This window comes from Canis aureus, chromosome 7 (assembly GCF_053574225.1).
Source record: "Canis aureus isolate CA01 chromosome 7, VMU_Caureus_v.1.0, whole genome shotgun sequence".
NCBI classification, from domain to species: Eukaryota; Metazoa; Chordata; class Mammalia; order Carnivora; family Canidae; genus Canis; species Canis aureus.
In genome coordinates, this window is record NC_135617.1 from 6,327,235 (window position 1) to 6,343,592 (window position 16,358).

The window sequence follows — 16,358 nt, forward strand, 5'->3', positions numbered from 1 at the left end:
AGAACTTAATCTGTTTCAAAAGATATTTGAATTTTTAATGTTTTAAGACCAATAAAATAGCTGCGATAATCCAAGGCATTATAAGTAACTGTGAGCTCAAAGGGGGATCGGAGGCCATCCATACTGCATCAGATTATACAATGTTTTCTTTGTGTTAATGTGAACCCCTTTAAAATTGGAAGCTGTAAGAGTTAATTCTTAAAAGTCCAATCTGATTCTTAAAATGTTTATGGCAAACCTGTAAACATTCTGGTAATCAGCATTTAGTCAAATATTTGAAAACAGAATAACTTAAAAGTGACTAAATATCAAACAAATAATTTCCATGATTAGTTTCTGTTTTTTTGGCCTGAGTCTTTATCCTTTTCCCCTAAAACGTTCATAAACAAAGACAAATTTTAAACTCTGTACACAACTGCTAGAATCATTCATGTTTGCTATAACAACATTCTATTTTATAAATGGATGAGGCCAGAAATGATAAAATGCCTGTCTGTAGATATTCCTTTGAAAATAGAGGATACAGCACAAGTCAAGGGCCTTTCTATGCCTACATCAAACTAAAGAGCATAAATACTTCTGGAATCTTTTTTTTATTTTTTAATACTTCTGGAATCTATGCAAATGGGATTCCTCTTTGTTCTAGATCTTAAAAAATACAACCCCAAAGTTGGAAAGGAATTTCATCAAGCAAATAACATTTGCTTTTGAGATTATTCTGACAGGCCTTGGTATCCATATAGTCCAAGCATGTTCTGCCAAAAATCATTTCTGAACAATAGATTCTTGCCACAGCAAACCGAGCACACACACAGCTGATGTGAAGAAATCAGTCCTGGGAAAGGTCCATGGAGAACATGCACTCTTGTGCCTGGAACCTCTAGGGCTCTTTCTCAAGGGATAAGGTTAGAATGTAGGATATGACATCCCATAGCATCCTGCCAGTTCTCAAGACGATAGCCACATAGCCCTCTGGGGCAATGTCTTACTGAAAGTGTGTCTCTACTGCAGAACTGTACACTTGCCAGGAGCACAGGGCCATGCTTCTGTTGTTCACAACTGTGTCCTCACCTCCTAGCACAGTGCCTTTACCTGTAGGCACTCAACAGATACTTGTCACAAGCTGAAAGGAATTGGACAATTTCTCCACCCATTTCAAGGCAATAGAGAGATTGTGATCACGGGCCACACAGACCAACCTGGAGCTTGTCACTCACTTGTTGGTTTCCTCAATACCCTCAAAGGCCAGGAAGGAATGGGAGTTCAAACTACATGACAAGGGGGGGACTTAAAATATATACCTCCTCTGAGTGCTCTCAGGAAATTTAATTTGCTCCTTAAAGGGGTAGGGGTCACGAGGTAAGTCTGCAGAAACCTTTTTGGTGACACTTACTAGAATAAATAAATTCCTTCTTGAGAAACTTTTAAGCAAGTTTCATATATGTTGGCTTATGTGGCACATCTGATTAAACCCTCTCATGGCATTTTAAGAGTAACTGCTTTTTTTTTTTATAGAACTTCTCAAGGGAATAAAGATTCTGCACCTAGTAGTATAATTTTAAATTCTAGCCTTCTATTATTACTTACAAAGCAAATGGATATTGAATATGCAAGAAAATCCCTGTTCTGCAGCTTTTACATCTACTTCACTCATCTCCCAAATACCTGAGAGGTACTTTATAGAATAGTATTTAGACTTAATATCATACCCTTAACTTATCTAAAAGATTAAATGTAAAATGTCTAAAGACAATACCACAGTACCAGCTATTGTTGATGGAAATAAGTTGTTTGCAAATGATGTTAAGGGGAAGTCCAAAGTGACGGCTATCATTCGGATGGCCTTCTTGCCAAAGCCTCTGGACATACTCCCGCTGACGCTCTATCTAGAAATGTAGCATAAAAGTTATAATTAGAAAAGTTAAACTTTCCCATGGATGTGAATTATGATCCTTGGTATGAGAAGAACAGCAATCCTTTGCATCCCTTCATTATTTGACTAATTTTCATCCAGACATGGTTTTGAGGATCCACTCACATGAAGACATGCTGGTCTCTCGGTCTGAACCATGGGTCAGCCAATAAAAACAAAGGCAACCAAGTTCAGACAATCTTAAGAGGCACAGGAAAACTTCTTTCTGTCAAATGATTGACTATAAGGAAAAAATTCTAATCAGGTCTAAAGTAAATGCACTGCAGCAACCTATCTCCTGCTTACTTCTTGCCATTGGCTTTTCATCGGAGGACGTACACTGTAATTTTTCCTTTAGTGACCTAAAAATAGTCACAACATTTAAAAAAATAATAAACATAACTTTATGCATTAGTAGCTTATAAAAGGGTATGTTTCATTCTCCTTTAAATTGCAACAAACTCTATCATCTAGTGAAAATAAATTTTCTATTCTTTGTGGACCATTAAATATAATTAGGGTTGGAAACTTCCTCTTAAGACTGCAGTTATGCTTGGAATTCAACGATGCAAATGAGCTTACAAATAAACATGCTGTACGTGCTGCCCTAGAAAACCTGGATTCTGAACCCACAGTGAAAGGAAAACACTTCAGCTCTGGCCTGTTGTTTTCCATCCTCTTCTCACATGTAATATTTTAAAATCCAAATGTACTTACGTGCTGATTGAGGATGTCCCTCACGAGCTGCAAGTGAAGCCTCAGGCAGGTACATTCATCTCGGTAGGCCTTAATGAAATAAGGGTGGCTGAGATCAAACCGTGGGCGCCTGTGCATGATGTCAGTGATCACTTGTGCTAGAGCAAATCTCTCCTCAGGGTCCAACACGTGCTGGTAGGCTTCAAAGTAACTGTCAAGAAGCTGCAAATAAGGTTAATAGTCAGGGAACAGCAGAGGCAGCCGTAGGGCTCAGCAAAGAGAGGTGAGGCCCCACCTACTCCACGCTTTGGAAAGCCACGGGGCATCAGCTGGAGAGAAATGGCTCAGAACCTCTGGGTACCAGCCTGCTGTGGGCAGCTGCAGCAGCAATGCAACTCAAGAGCAATTGGTAAACCCATAGAGGTAAGGAGGGCAAAGTAAGGAACACTAGTTTTGCCTGTGTCCCCCCACTTCCCCTGCTCTCCACAAATAAAAGGGAGGTTATATAATGAGTAAATAACCATAGTTATAAGCTCTAATGAGACAGTGCATGCAATGTCACTTCAAACATATTTATCACCGACACTGTTCTCCACAGACTCATTCTCCTGCTATTTTATTTTATCACCAAATGTAGGCAGGAGGCCTTCCCTTTTCTTATTCTCAGCTCCATTTCTGACCCCCTTTTTAAAAAAAGTTTGCCCAAATTTAAATACAAATACAAATCAAAGCCACAATAAGATACCACCTCAACCAGTCAGAATGGCTAAAATTAACAAGTCAGGAAACAACAAATGTTGGCGAGGATGTGGAGAAAGGGGAATCCCCATATGCTGTTGGTGGGAATGCAAGCTGGTGCAGCCACTCTGGAAACCAGTATGGAGGTTCCTCAAAAAGTTGAAAATAGAGCTATCTTACAACCCAGCAATTGCACTACTGGTTATTTACCACAAAGATAGAAATGTAGGGATCCGAAGGGGCACCTGCACCCCAATGTTCGTAGCAGCAATGTCCACAATAGCCAAACTATGGAAAGAGACAAGGTGTCCATTGACAGATGAATAGATAAAGAAGATGTGGGATATATATATATCTCGGGTTACTACTCAGCCATCAAAAAACCCACTTGCCACTTGCAACAACATGGATGGAACCAGAGGAAATTTTGCTAAGTGAAATAAGTCAAGTCAATCAGAGAAAGGCAATTACTATATGATCTTACTCATATGTGGAATTTAAGAAACAAAACAGAGGATCATAGGGGAAGAGAGGAAAAAATAAAACAAGATGAAATCAGAGAGGGAGACATACCATAAGAGACTCTTAATCATAAGAAACAAGCTGAGGGTCGCTGGAGGGAAAGGGGTGGGAGGATAGGGTAACTGGGTGATGGGCATTAAGGAAGGCATGTGATGTAATGAGCACTGGGTTATATAAGACTAATGAATCACTGAACTCTACCTCTGAAACCAATAATACATTACATGTTAATTGAATTTAAGTACAATACATTTAAAAAATGGTTTGCCCAAATTTCACCTAGAAACGATAGAATGGAAGCCTGAGGTGAAAGTTCCCTAAATACAAAGGCATTTATCCTAGATGGGACTCTACTAAGAAAGGCTTCGTGTACAGAACTCTCAAAGGCATCTACGGAGCTTATTTTCTAGTAGAGGCCACAAGCCTTTTCTAAAAACCAAAGCAAGCTCCCAGACACTAACCCAGTAACCACTGAAGATGGCAGTTAGTGTGAGAATTAAGAGAGAGATTCTCTTTATTTTGTTTTTACATTCATCTGTGACCTTAAGAATTTATATTCTGTGTATAAATTCTATTTGTGTGTAATTAGTCATAGTGCTGATTGGAAAAACGCTCTTCAGAGATCACTGGGCTGGAATCCCAAACAGGGACCTAAGGGCAAGATAAGTAGTTCTGAAGAGTGTAGTTACTGTTCAGGCCTGTCCCACATTATATCAAATATATTAAGATGAACTCACATTCCAATAAAATTCATTCCTGTAAAAACGTTAAGGGATATTTATAATTTTGCTTTACAAGTTATTTGGCTACAAGTAACACATTGAATTAACGATTGGCTATGATTTCTGGGCAGTGATATACTCAGATTCTTATGAAGTGAGAAGATATGGTCTATAAATTTTCAAATGCAATGAGATGTTTCTAAGTGCTCAGTTACAAGGTTTTTACATTTTACTGACATGTAATTAAGCATTTATTGATAACAATTTTGTATTTTCCTTTCATATTTCAGAGTAATGCATGTGTTTTTCCTCAAAGCACCAACATTTTCAGTGGTACCTGCAAAGCTCTTAGATCCTAATCACCGAGTCCACCTTGCTTGACGCTTAAATCAGCTCTAACTAGAAGCTTCTGAAACTTTATTCCATTCATTTCACAACAAAACAAATTCCTTTCCTCTGCCAATCTAATCCAACACATCCTCCCTCAGAGTTTTGGCTCAAGATGTCCCTCCCCAGTCTTCTTTCACTAGCTTCTCTTACGGAGTTTCACTCTTCTGGAAGATGTCTACTCCCATTGTATCCATATTACCAAAGTCACATAGGCTTGCCCAGTGTGTGCATTTAATTGGCAGCAAGGAGTGAAATGTTGAGGTTGCAAATTCTACCAACCTGACAGCCTATCACACTTTGACATGCACCAGAGAAAGAGTGTGTTTTATTTCCTTGGGTATTGGTCTTCCCGGTGGCTTCAGGACAGGAAGTCAGCCCTCTTCTTAACAAATAGAAATTTCCTAAAAGGAGATAAAGAGCCCTTCTCTTTGTGTGGCATCTATAGCTAAGAATGCAAAACCATAAAGAACTGAGAAGCTGCAAGCCCTAGCAACAGTGCAGGTAGCAGGTAGCAACAGTGCAGAAGGCAAAGGGGAGTAAAGGACCCACGTGTTAGGAAAAGAGGCAGGAATGTCTCTGTCTTGCCAGTCATGGCTTCCAAGGCTCCCAATAGAGGTAAACACTTGAGAATCAATAGCAGACTAGGAATCAAATACTGCCTTATTAATACATGTCCAGTATCTGGGCTTCAGTGCTGAAGCACAAGGAGGCGGAGCCTGGGGCACTTTATTTGACATTCAGTTTTGAAGGAAACCCTTTGAAACATTGGTCTAAGGGACCTTAGGTCAACTCTAGCACAAGAAGGAAAACACCAAAGGAGTTAAAAGCTCAGAACACACAATGCACACCCCAGGTTAGAAACTCACATATCTCAGTGAAAAATGAAGGAAGGTGGATTGCCAAGACTTTGAGTCCCAGGGACAATGAAGCAAACAGGGTGATCTAAATTACCTGTTTCCTCTGCTGATCTCTACTCTAGAATAGCATTCAATTAGTAAATAGTAAAAGACAAAGCAGAAATGAAGGAGTGATGGGTAAGAAGGATGTCACTCAATAGCCTAGGGGGAGATTAGGAAAGAAAGAAACAATTACTTTCCCTAAATCATCCTGGACTCACTTGAACCTTTTTGATTGAGCCAAGGCAATCCCAGGAGCTGGTTTATAGTATTTGTATGCCTTGACCCGTTTTTTTGTACAAAGAGTCTTATTGTTTGGCTGTTTGGCAGAAATTCATGGGGGAGGGTTCTTGCTAGTGATTTTAATCTGCTGATACCAGGTTGCAGAGGTTGGCACTAAAATGCCAAGCTCATTTGTGTTGTTCACATGATTGCCAGATCTAGCAAATAAAAATACAGGTCATCTAGTTACATTTGAATTTCTGATAAACAACAAATACTTTTTTTAGTATAAGTATCTCCCAAATATTGTCATATTTTATTTGGCAAACCTAGCTATTGAAAAGGAAAATGTGGCCCTATTTTCACATTGAGTAGGCTTTTTCAAGCTTTGGCTTCAACCTCGAGAAGCTCTCAGATGGACTGTTGCATAATTTTATTATTAATTCTTTCCCAAGAGGGTTAAGACCATGATTTTTTTGCTTCAAGGTTCTATTTATTATCTGTTTGCTAACTGGCCCATTTCCATTTAAACTCTGGGCTGGTATTTGCCTAAGAAGTCTTCCTAGTCTGTCAAATGTCACCTGTGTGTGTCAAGGGCCAAGTCTCAAGTGAAATAATACATGGTACACACTGACGGGAGGTATCAAATATTGGAGAAAATAGAAGAAAATCCAAAATGAATAGTCTCAAACCTTACTGTGCTTATATTATTTTTACCTCAAACTCTGTATTTCTGGGACTTAAGAAACTTTTAAAAAATAGCACTTTAGGTCAAATGAAAGTGCAAAACACAAAATCAACACTAGACACAATTTGTCATAGATTATTTATTTATTTATTTATTTAGCTCCAGACACGAATTCCAATCACCCTAAAAAATGTGTCATCTGGTGGCTGTAGGCAGAATTAGCTTTTGGAGCACATGTCACTTAGGAGCCCAAATAGCTGATGCCTGGCTTCTCTAAGAGTTCCTTAATCCACCTAAATTTACATCAGCTCTAATTTGATGAGCGTTTATACATAATATGGTTACTTTAAGGATTTAAGACAACCCAGTGTATTTGAGCAATTCTTAACTCTAGAGACTCCAATATATTCAATGATCAAAAACAGCTGAGCAAACTTGGCAGTAGAATCAGTACTGGGAGAAATCAATTGTACTCTAGATAAAAATATGGTTTATCCATTAAAAATAGGCTCTTTTGACAGAATTTCTGATTTAGAAGGCCACATTTTACAGTTTTGGCACAGACAGTTCAGTTTCTATAGAAAACTTATTGTAAGGGTGAGAAAGGAGGGAGACATTTTCAATGATTTTTTTTTTCAAGTTAAAATAATTTCATTGACCATAGGAAAAAACTAGTGGTCAGCCCTGGTGACTTAGCATAGAACGAAGCGTAGGCCAAAGTGTGGAGAAATCAGTTTGTTTTTCAGTCCTCTCTGCCCTTCTATCCTTCTATTGCCATTGAGTCCTGCCGGGGCCTTCATAGGCAGCCCAGGAACACCGAAAGGGAAGGCAGAGGAAGAGGAGAGTCCAGAAAAGGAGGGCTGTTTAAAACTGGACCAATAAACTTGTTGAGTTTAGGGATTCTGTTTTATTTGCCTTTAATGTAGCCTTTTCAGTTACTCCACTCTGAGTCTAGATCTCTCACTTAGTTGATCAAAGTAAGTTTCTAATTGGCCGATCAAGGTCGCGGATGCAAACTCTGTAGAGGCCAGTTCCCCTTGAAAAGAGGAACAGCATTCAAAGCCCAAAGGCTCCCGCCCTTTGAGGCCAGCCAGGTGTTTTCAAAAATTGGGTGACCTACATCTCTATGAGTAATAGACCAGAAAGTAGATGAAATGGTAAACCATCTAATCTACTAGAAAAACAGTTCAAAGAAAACATTTCCACTTCCCCATCTTCTGACCACATCAGAGTGCACTGTAAGCTGGCTTCCACACCCGCACCTCTTCTGAGAGTCCTATGAAGCTGGCAGTGACCCTGGTGGCTGACCCCACTGCCTGTTTAGGAGTCATTTTTCTTGATGTTTCACTGCACTCCACACTAGTAACTGTCTTCTAATTAAAATGTTTTCCCCCCTGTGGCTTTCATACACCATTCCTTCGTTTTTTTTGCTCCCGTATCTTTGACGACCTTCTTATTCCTCTTGTGGATTTTTGTTCCGTGACCTTCCCCTACAATTTAAGTGTTACCCAGGACTGCATTTCAGACATCTCTGGCTTTTCCTACTCATTTGATTCATGACCATGGTTCAATGTTCACTCTCATACCTCAGCTCATACCTCCTCCTGACCTTCAAAACTACAGCTCCCGCAAAATATTCACACCTGTTTTAGCAAACTCTCCTCACATGCCTGTTGCCACAGACTCAATGCTATCATCCCCTCTAAAGCATCCCTCCTCCTGCATTCCATGTCAGTTGAGAGTCTCCTCCCTGACCTTGAGAAAGTCATTTTTAATTCCACCCTTACTCTCACCGCAGCAGCCAGTCTTCAAATCCTGCCATTTTCACTTCTGCAAAGACTTTTCCAGTCTGCCCCTCCTTCCCATTCTCACTCTTCCATCCTTGTGGAGGTCCCCTCCTACTTTTCCATGTCACTGTTGCAATAACAGCACTTCTTTTCTGCAGGAGCTCTACCCCAGTCCATTCCCCACACTAATACCCCAGCAGGTGTTGAAAACAGAGCTATGCTCATATTTCCCCCTTACTGAAACTCACCAATGGCTCTTCGTTGCTTATAGAATTAACTGTAAATGTAGCACAGATTAGCAGGCCTTTCACAGTTGCATCCCTAACACATGCAGCTCGTTTCTCATCATGCTTTTAGCGCCTCGTCTTCTTATTCCCCAAACTCACCATCCCATTTTATACTCCCCTGATACCGCTCCTGCTGTTTCCTCTGCTTAAGAATTTTTCCTTCTCTGACAGACAACATCCATGCTCATCTCTTAGTAACAGGATTAAATATCTATTCCTCTGAGAAGACTTGTCAACATTTCCTTTACTCTGAGAGCACCTCACAGGGCAAATCCCTCCCTCCACTGTGGACTCTGGAGGTCTTGCACGTACCTCAGTTGTAAGCTGTTAGTCACTGGGCTGTAATTTTTACTTAGAGATTGGATCAACTTGTATAGACTAGAAATTCCTTAAAGACAGAGATCATCTTCTCTCATTTATCCATGTTCCTAATGTCTGGAATAGTACACCTGGTACAGAGTAAATATTTAATGTTTGATGAATGAATTCCCAACAGTTAGTGATCATCAGAGGGGCTAATAATCCATGCCGAGGACACAAATGAAGAGCAGCGTTTCATTAATTACTAGTATATGAGCCATTGATGATACTGATGATGAATTTAGCAACCTGATGTTTCATTGCTTTAAACTTACCCTCATAACTTGGTGCACTGCGCCCACCTTGCCCAACGGCTTGCCTCACATGTGGTATATTTCTAAAGGCTGTAATAAGATCAATTTGTCTGCATTTAGCAAAGTGAGGCTTGTCCCTCACAGGACAATTAATGTGAATAGGCCCATCATTCATCCATACTAAAAAATATATATGAAAGCCTAAACTATATAGCCTTCTAACAAATTATGGCTATAAGATAAAGTAGTATCCTTCACATTTTATTTTTTATTAACGAGGAACCACAGTAAAGAAAATAAAATTTATTATTCATATCTTTACAAATACCTGAGATTTTTTCAATAAAATAATTATTTCCTTTATTAGGATTGCCCTTAAAAGATCCACTGAGTTTTCTTGGTTTTGTTTTTTAAATACTGGGTTTTATAAGAATGTTTAACAGATGTTTTGTTTTCTAGGGAAAAATACCTGGCGCTTGTTTTCTAGCAGAGCTGCTTCCCAAGTCCACACGTCATACAGCACAGCAAATCTGTCCACACTTGCGTGGGCCCATCCCCAGTCCTGGCCAGTATTTGACTTGGTGTCCTCTTTGTGACCTGGGAGAGAAGGGGATGAGAACGACCAGAGACAGGCCTTTCCACGAAGCTATTCTTATTAGAAAAGCAGCCCTTGAACTGTCAGCTCCATCTCAGGAATGAAAACACTGAATCAGTCACAGGGATTCCTAAGAATCAGCTGGAGAGCCATTGGCAAAGACTGGGACCTAAGTTCATACTCGTTGACTTCTAAGTCAATAGAGGTTTTTGTTTTTACTCTTTAATTTTAGTTTTAAAACTAATTTTAGAAATGTAACCAAAATTCAGCTAATATGAAATCTTCACTAAAATGTCCTCAGACCTGTAATTTAAAGGCAAAACACACATTTCTCCTTCTCTAAAAACAGGTCCCTGGTGGTTTAACAACAAACCCAGTTTAACCTGCTATTTCAAGTGATGCTAGCTAGCCAAGTGAAAACTCTTCAGAGAAGTTTCTAAGACATTCCTTAATTATGTTAATTACTCACTTAAATCAATAAAGGTAATCATTGTCATTGTTCTGCTAAAATATTTTCCCACTACATTAATGTTAATTGTCAGTGTCAGCATTATTATTGCTCTTAATTTTTGACAGGCCTATTTCAGAATTAAATCTCAAAAAAGTAAGAGATTTTCAGGTACTGAACTTTGAGTTCAATAATTATCACATATATGATGGGTACTGAACAAGAGAAAGATTTTGACCAGGCATTTCTCTAGCAGCAATTGGGAAATCATTTCACAATGGATGACTACATACTTACTAGCTCAGGTGAAGGATGCTCATGTGGCTAAATGACTACCGACTGTTTCAATCAAATTAAGTTCTCAGCAGCTTGAAATAATTGCATGGTATTATAAAGTAATATCAATAGAAATGATGATGCACTAGTATGTAGACTAACCAGTAAAGATAAAAGCCAAAAGCCGAAATTAAATGCCCTAGAATGTTGGATGCCATCACTGCATCCCATGATTCAGACACCAATGGTCTGTGGTAAAGAGAGCAGTGTTAATCCAATGTTAATTTAATTCTGTTTGGCTCTGAAAGGTTCATTGTCAAACATGCTTTAAGCAGCATTATATATCAATATGAAAATAAATTATTCTTAATTGCTATCTACATGTATTACAAAATAGCACAAACCTTGGCTAAATTTCTTTTTAGGTTTGCAAAACGTCTAGAAACTCTAAGCTCTTTCCAAATATAATGCTAATGTTGTCATATTATTCCAAAAGGATTATTCTTTCCTCACCTATTTCTAAAATTGGATATATTTGAGTGGTGCCAAAAGGAAGAAGAAAATGCCTATTATAGGTTATTTGATTACCCTGAGTAATGATTTCTCCCTTTGGTGCTTATCTGGCATTTTCCTACCCAGATCTTCTTGCACTCTGGTGGGTTTTTTTGTCAGGAACCCAGGGATGTCTCTGCTTCTAACTGCTGTTTGTCCAAAGTCAATCACTGTTTTTGTTCATTAAGGAAAAAAAAATCATTACGTTCAGTTGCTTACTTTGCTTCCCTCAGGGCACTGCATGACACCCTTTGCACCCAGGAAGTAATGCAGAAATGCCACTGAGGAATGAGTCTAAACAACAGTAAGAATTATAATCAAACTTTGAAAGAATAGTCTCCAACAAGAAGAGGGACTTGAGCTGGAGGCAGAAACGTATCTTTTCTAAAACAGGTATATATTGGGGAGGTGTATATGCTTACTGAATTTTCAGATACTACTGGATAAGCATTTATATTTTGAGGAGGAAGGTGTTAAATAGAGCCCTTAGTATTTATTGTTTGTTTGGCTGGTTGATTTTTTTTTTTAAATCTGACTTCTGACCTTTTTCTTTCTCAATGTAATAGCTGGCCACAAGCAGTAGTTCTGCCTCCAGCTCCTTCAGATCAGCCAGGGCTTCATCATACATGATGTGTACTCCTTGCTGGTCCTGCGTGTAGATGTAACCAGCTCCCATGCTGTAGTAGTCATCCTGGTTCTCCACTTCTGAGAATTCCATGAATTGGACACTGTGGACCTTGGGAAAAGAAAACCAAGCCTAGAAGTTACCGGAAAAGAGAGAGCTATATTTTGCCAGCCCAAATGGGCCAAACAGCAGCCTTCTGCTCCCACACAGTGGGCTGTCAGCATTCAGCTGTGGCCATGCCGCCTATATATAGCACTTTTATGTAGAGAAAGAGATATTAGTAAAGAATGTTAGCAGGGAAGGGTAGTGAGATAGATAACTAGCTGGTTGCGTTTTTTCTGATTAACTCGGGGTTACTTGGGAAAAGGCAGGCAATTGAGCGGAATGTTATAGGTAGTCTCTGAAATCAGAGTGCCTATGTTCAGGTCTCACCCTCGGCAAGTCACTCAGCTTCTCGAAGCCTCTATTTCTTCCTCTGTAACATGGGGACAGTGGAGATACCACAACAGTTGTTCTAGGGAGCATGTGATGCTGTGCTGATGAAGCACTTGCGATCTATGAACATTTAAGACTTTTTAAATTTTTGATTATATAAATACTTTAAAAATGCATTAATATAGCCTCATGTCTTAGTAATATACTGAATTGAATAACATCCCCCCAAAATTCATGTCTACCTGAAACCTGTGAATGTGACCTATTATGGAAATGGAGTCTTTGCAGATATACATAGGTTAAGATGAGGTCATACTTGATTGGGGGGAGGGGCCTACTCCAATGACTGATTTCTTATAAAAAGAGGAAAATGTGGAGATAGGGGAGAAGGCCATGTGAGGACAGAGACTGAGATGGGAGTGATGCACCTACAAGCCAAGGAATTTCAAGAAACAGCCAGGATTACTAGCAACTGCCAGATACTGGGAGAGATAAAGAAGGATTTTCTCCTGGAGACTTCAGAGGGAACAGGGCCCTGATGACACTTTGATTTGGGGCTTGTAACATCCAGAACTATGACAGAATAAAGTTGTTATGAGCCACTCACTTTGTGGTGTTTTGTTATGGCAGCTCTAGGGAACTAATATGAGTAATCTGAGTATTCCAACCATACGTTTTCTTAGACGACTGAGGAGCTGTTGCATCTTAAGACTCATTATTCTAGTAATAATTCTTATAATTTCCAACTTCACTCTTGTCAAGCCTCTGAGTTCACCCCACCTCATGCTTTCACTCTGTCTCAGTGGAAGCCCTTCCACTTCTCCACCCGCATCCACACACTGCACGCGCGCCCCTCTCCTCCTGCTTCCTCCTGTACTGTAGGGAATGACTCTGTTCCCCTTCTCTGTGGTCACTCCATCCCACCTCTAAAACATCCCTTCTTCTTCTTGGATATCCAACTCCTCTCGAGCAGCTATTTCCCAATTGACCCTGAAACGTGTTCATGTCCCTCTTGGCCTTCTCTTGGTTCCACCTTTTGTCTCTCCTCCTCCTTATGATCCAGCCTCCCAAGATGTGATCTGCATTCCCTATCCCCACTTCCTCACCTCCTACCCCTACTGCTCACCTCCTATCTCACTCATCGCCATCCAGCTCCTGTCTCCATCAAACCAAACCAACTTTCACTAAGACCAACAGTGATCTTTTCTCCCCATCCAGCAGACCTTCTTTAGTCATCTTATGTAATCTCTCAGGAACATGTGACACAGTTTTGCACTCCCTGCCTCTTGATTCCCTCACTTCCCTGGCCTTCTGGGATTCCACATTCTCCTTGCTCTCACCAGCTTTCCAGCCTTCCCTGAGAAGTATTTTTCTCTATCAGGTCATTAAATAGTGGCCACAGTTAAGCCCGAGTCTTAGGATCTCATCTTTTCCTCCTATGCTCCTTCCTTAGGAGGTGATACACACTTTCACAGCTGAGATTAGGGACCATTTGCTCCCTAGTTGATATCTATAATCCAGACCTCCTAGAGCTCCAGACTCACATATCCAATGACCTATTTGGCATTTGTTCCTGGGTATCTCAAATGCCTCTCAAATTTAACATGATCAAACCATGTGGTCTTCTCCCACAAACCTAGGCCATTTCCAACTTCCCCATTTTAGTAAATAGCACCGCCACCAAGCCACTTCCTCTTGCATGAATCATTTCTGACATCTACTGCCTCACCCTCCAGTCTATCACTAACTCCTGTTAATTTGACTTCCTATCTCTCAAATCCATCACTTCTCTGGATCTCCACCACCCACCATCTTAGTCCAAGCTGTTATTAGCATTCACTGGGACTAGTCTAGGAGTTTTTGGGTGTAATTTTCAAGGCTGGGTACAATCTGGTCCCTGCGAACCTCTTGGACCTCATTTCCTTTCACTGTCTCTATATTTCCATCCTTATGGACCTGGGCCTGGCCCTCTTCTGAACATGCAGAGCTGTTCATACCTCTGGACCTCGTACATATTGGCCCTTCCATCCCTCAGTTCCTCTTTCCTTGGTAAGAACCTAGAGTCCATTCAAATAACACCTCTCTGGCAGCCTTCCTTATATCTCTATGCAGAGCTGAGTGTTTCTCCCCATGACTTATCTAACTCCATTATAGCACTCAGCTCATTGCCATGCTAGATTGTTGGCTTATCTACTCCCACAAGCTTTGAGCCTGTCATTCATTCATCCCTTCATTCACTCATTCATTCCACATACATTCTGATCAGTAAATTTACTAGGTGCTGTTCTAGGCACTAAGGATATAAGCAGTTAACAAAACTGGCACAAATCCCTGCCATCATGGAATTCTTTAATGGAAAGAGACAGACATTAGATAAATAAGTAGCATATATAGAATGTCAAATGGTTTGGCACCAAAGCTTCCCCAGACTTAGTGCCCTGCACTAGAGTGTGGCCTAGTAATGAACTTTGGCCAGTGGGTTGTGAGCAGAAACAACACGTGTCACTTCCAGTCCAAAGTATTTAACACAGACATATGTATTCCCTCTCCTTTTCTTCCCTTAGTTCCTGTGTCTGAAATGTGTGCTTATGCCTATAGGAGATGAATTTTGAAGACCAGATGGACAAATTCCTTCATGCAGAGTTATGTCTCAGTCATTATATTATTTTCTTCTTAATTTCTTCCACAACTATGTGGAAGCCTCCCCCTTCTAAAGTTTCTGTGGTCTAGTGAGTTGATCCTTCAATATTATGCTTAGAGGAGTGGCAGGAAGGGGAAGGCAATAATTATACGTCTGAGTAAGAAATAATCTGATCTTTGGAAAGATTCATATTTTTTAAGACTGCAAATTAACTGATTGCCAAGATAATTATTTGAATATAGTAAAAATATAGGAGAATTGATGGCCCATCATTCATTCTCTTCCTTCTACTGGTTTCTGCCATTACTTGCTAATATGAATTTTAGGCCTTTTGGCAATAAGACAATATTTTCCTGACCAGCTTACCTTTTTCTAGATAATCTTTACATTAATTGCAGACCATAAAAGTCCAGTATAAGAATTTCATTAAAAACTGTTAGGTGAGGGCAGCCCAGTGGCTCAGCAGTTTAGCGCCACCTTCGGCCCAGGGCCTGATCCTAGAGACACGGGATCGAGTCCCACGTCAGATTCCCTGCATGGAGCCTGCTTCTCCCTCTGCCTGTGTCTCTGCCTCTCTCTCTGTGTGTGTATGTGTGTCTTTCATTAATAAATAAATTAAAAAAAACAAAAAACAAAAAACAAACTGTTAAGTGAATGACTCAATCCATTGGCTACAATCTTTCAAATATATTTCTTAAGTTTTCTTTTTCAAAAAATACTTTATTTATCTATTTGAAGAAGAGAGAGGGACAACTGGGTGGCTCAGTAGTTGGACAGCTGCCTTTGCTTAGGTTGTGATTCTGGGATCTGGGATCTAGTCCCACATCAGGCTTCCTTAGGGGACCCTGCTTCTCCCTCTGCCTATGTCTCTGCCTCTCTCTCTCTCTCTGTGTCTCATGAATAAATAAACAAATCTTTAAAAAAAAAAAAAAAGAGAGAGAGACAGAGAAAGAGAGAGAACACAAGTGGGGTGAGGGCCAGAGGGAGAAGCAGACTCTCCGCTGAACAGGGGGGTCCCTGATGTGGGGCCGATCCCAGGACTCCAGGTTTGTGACCTGAGCTGAAGGCAGATCCTTAACTGATGGAGCCACCCAGGCATCTCTTTCAAATATTTTTAAAAGAAAATTTAAAAATTTATTCTCTGCCTCACATACTGAGTATATTATTATTATAGCAAGTTGTTCTTCATTTGAAAAGCATCATACATTTTGCAAAGCAATTTCGTGTACATTGTCTTTTGTGATCTCATAACCATTGTGTTATGAACAGTGCCTTTCTTTTGTCTAACAAATATTTATTAAATACCTACTAT

At 40.0% G+C, this 16,358-nt stretch overlaps 1 protein-coding gene across 1 annotated transcript in view; it reads right to left on the reverse strand.

The window, feature by feature from the left end:
- The window catches only part of LOC144317014 (uncharacterized), a 140,085-nt gene that overhangs the window by 90,113 nt on the left and 33,614 nt on the right, over window positions 1-16,358 (reverse strand). The window contains exons 14-17 of the mRNA XM_077902844.1: window positions 11,889-12,081; window positions 9,944-10,071; window positions 2,630-2,830; window positions 1,765-1,886 (exon numbers count right to left, since the gene is read on the reverse strand). Coding sequence (XP_077758970.1) covers window positions 1,765-1,886; window positions 2,630-2,830; window positions 9,944-10,071; window positions 11,889-12,081 — 644 coding nt within the window. The remainder of the gene's footprint in view (window positions 1-1,764; window positions 1,887-2,629; window positions 2,831-9,943; window positions 10,072-11,888; window positions 12,082-16,358) is intronic.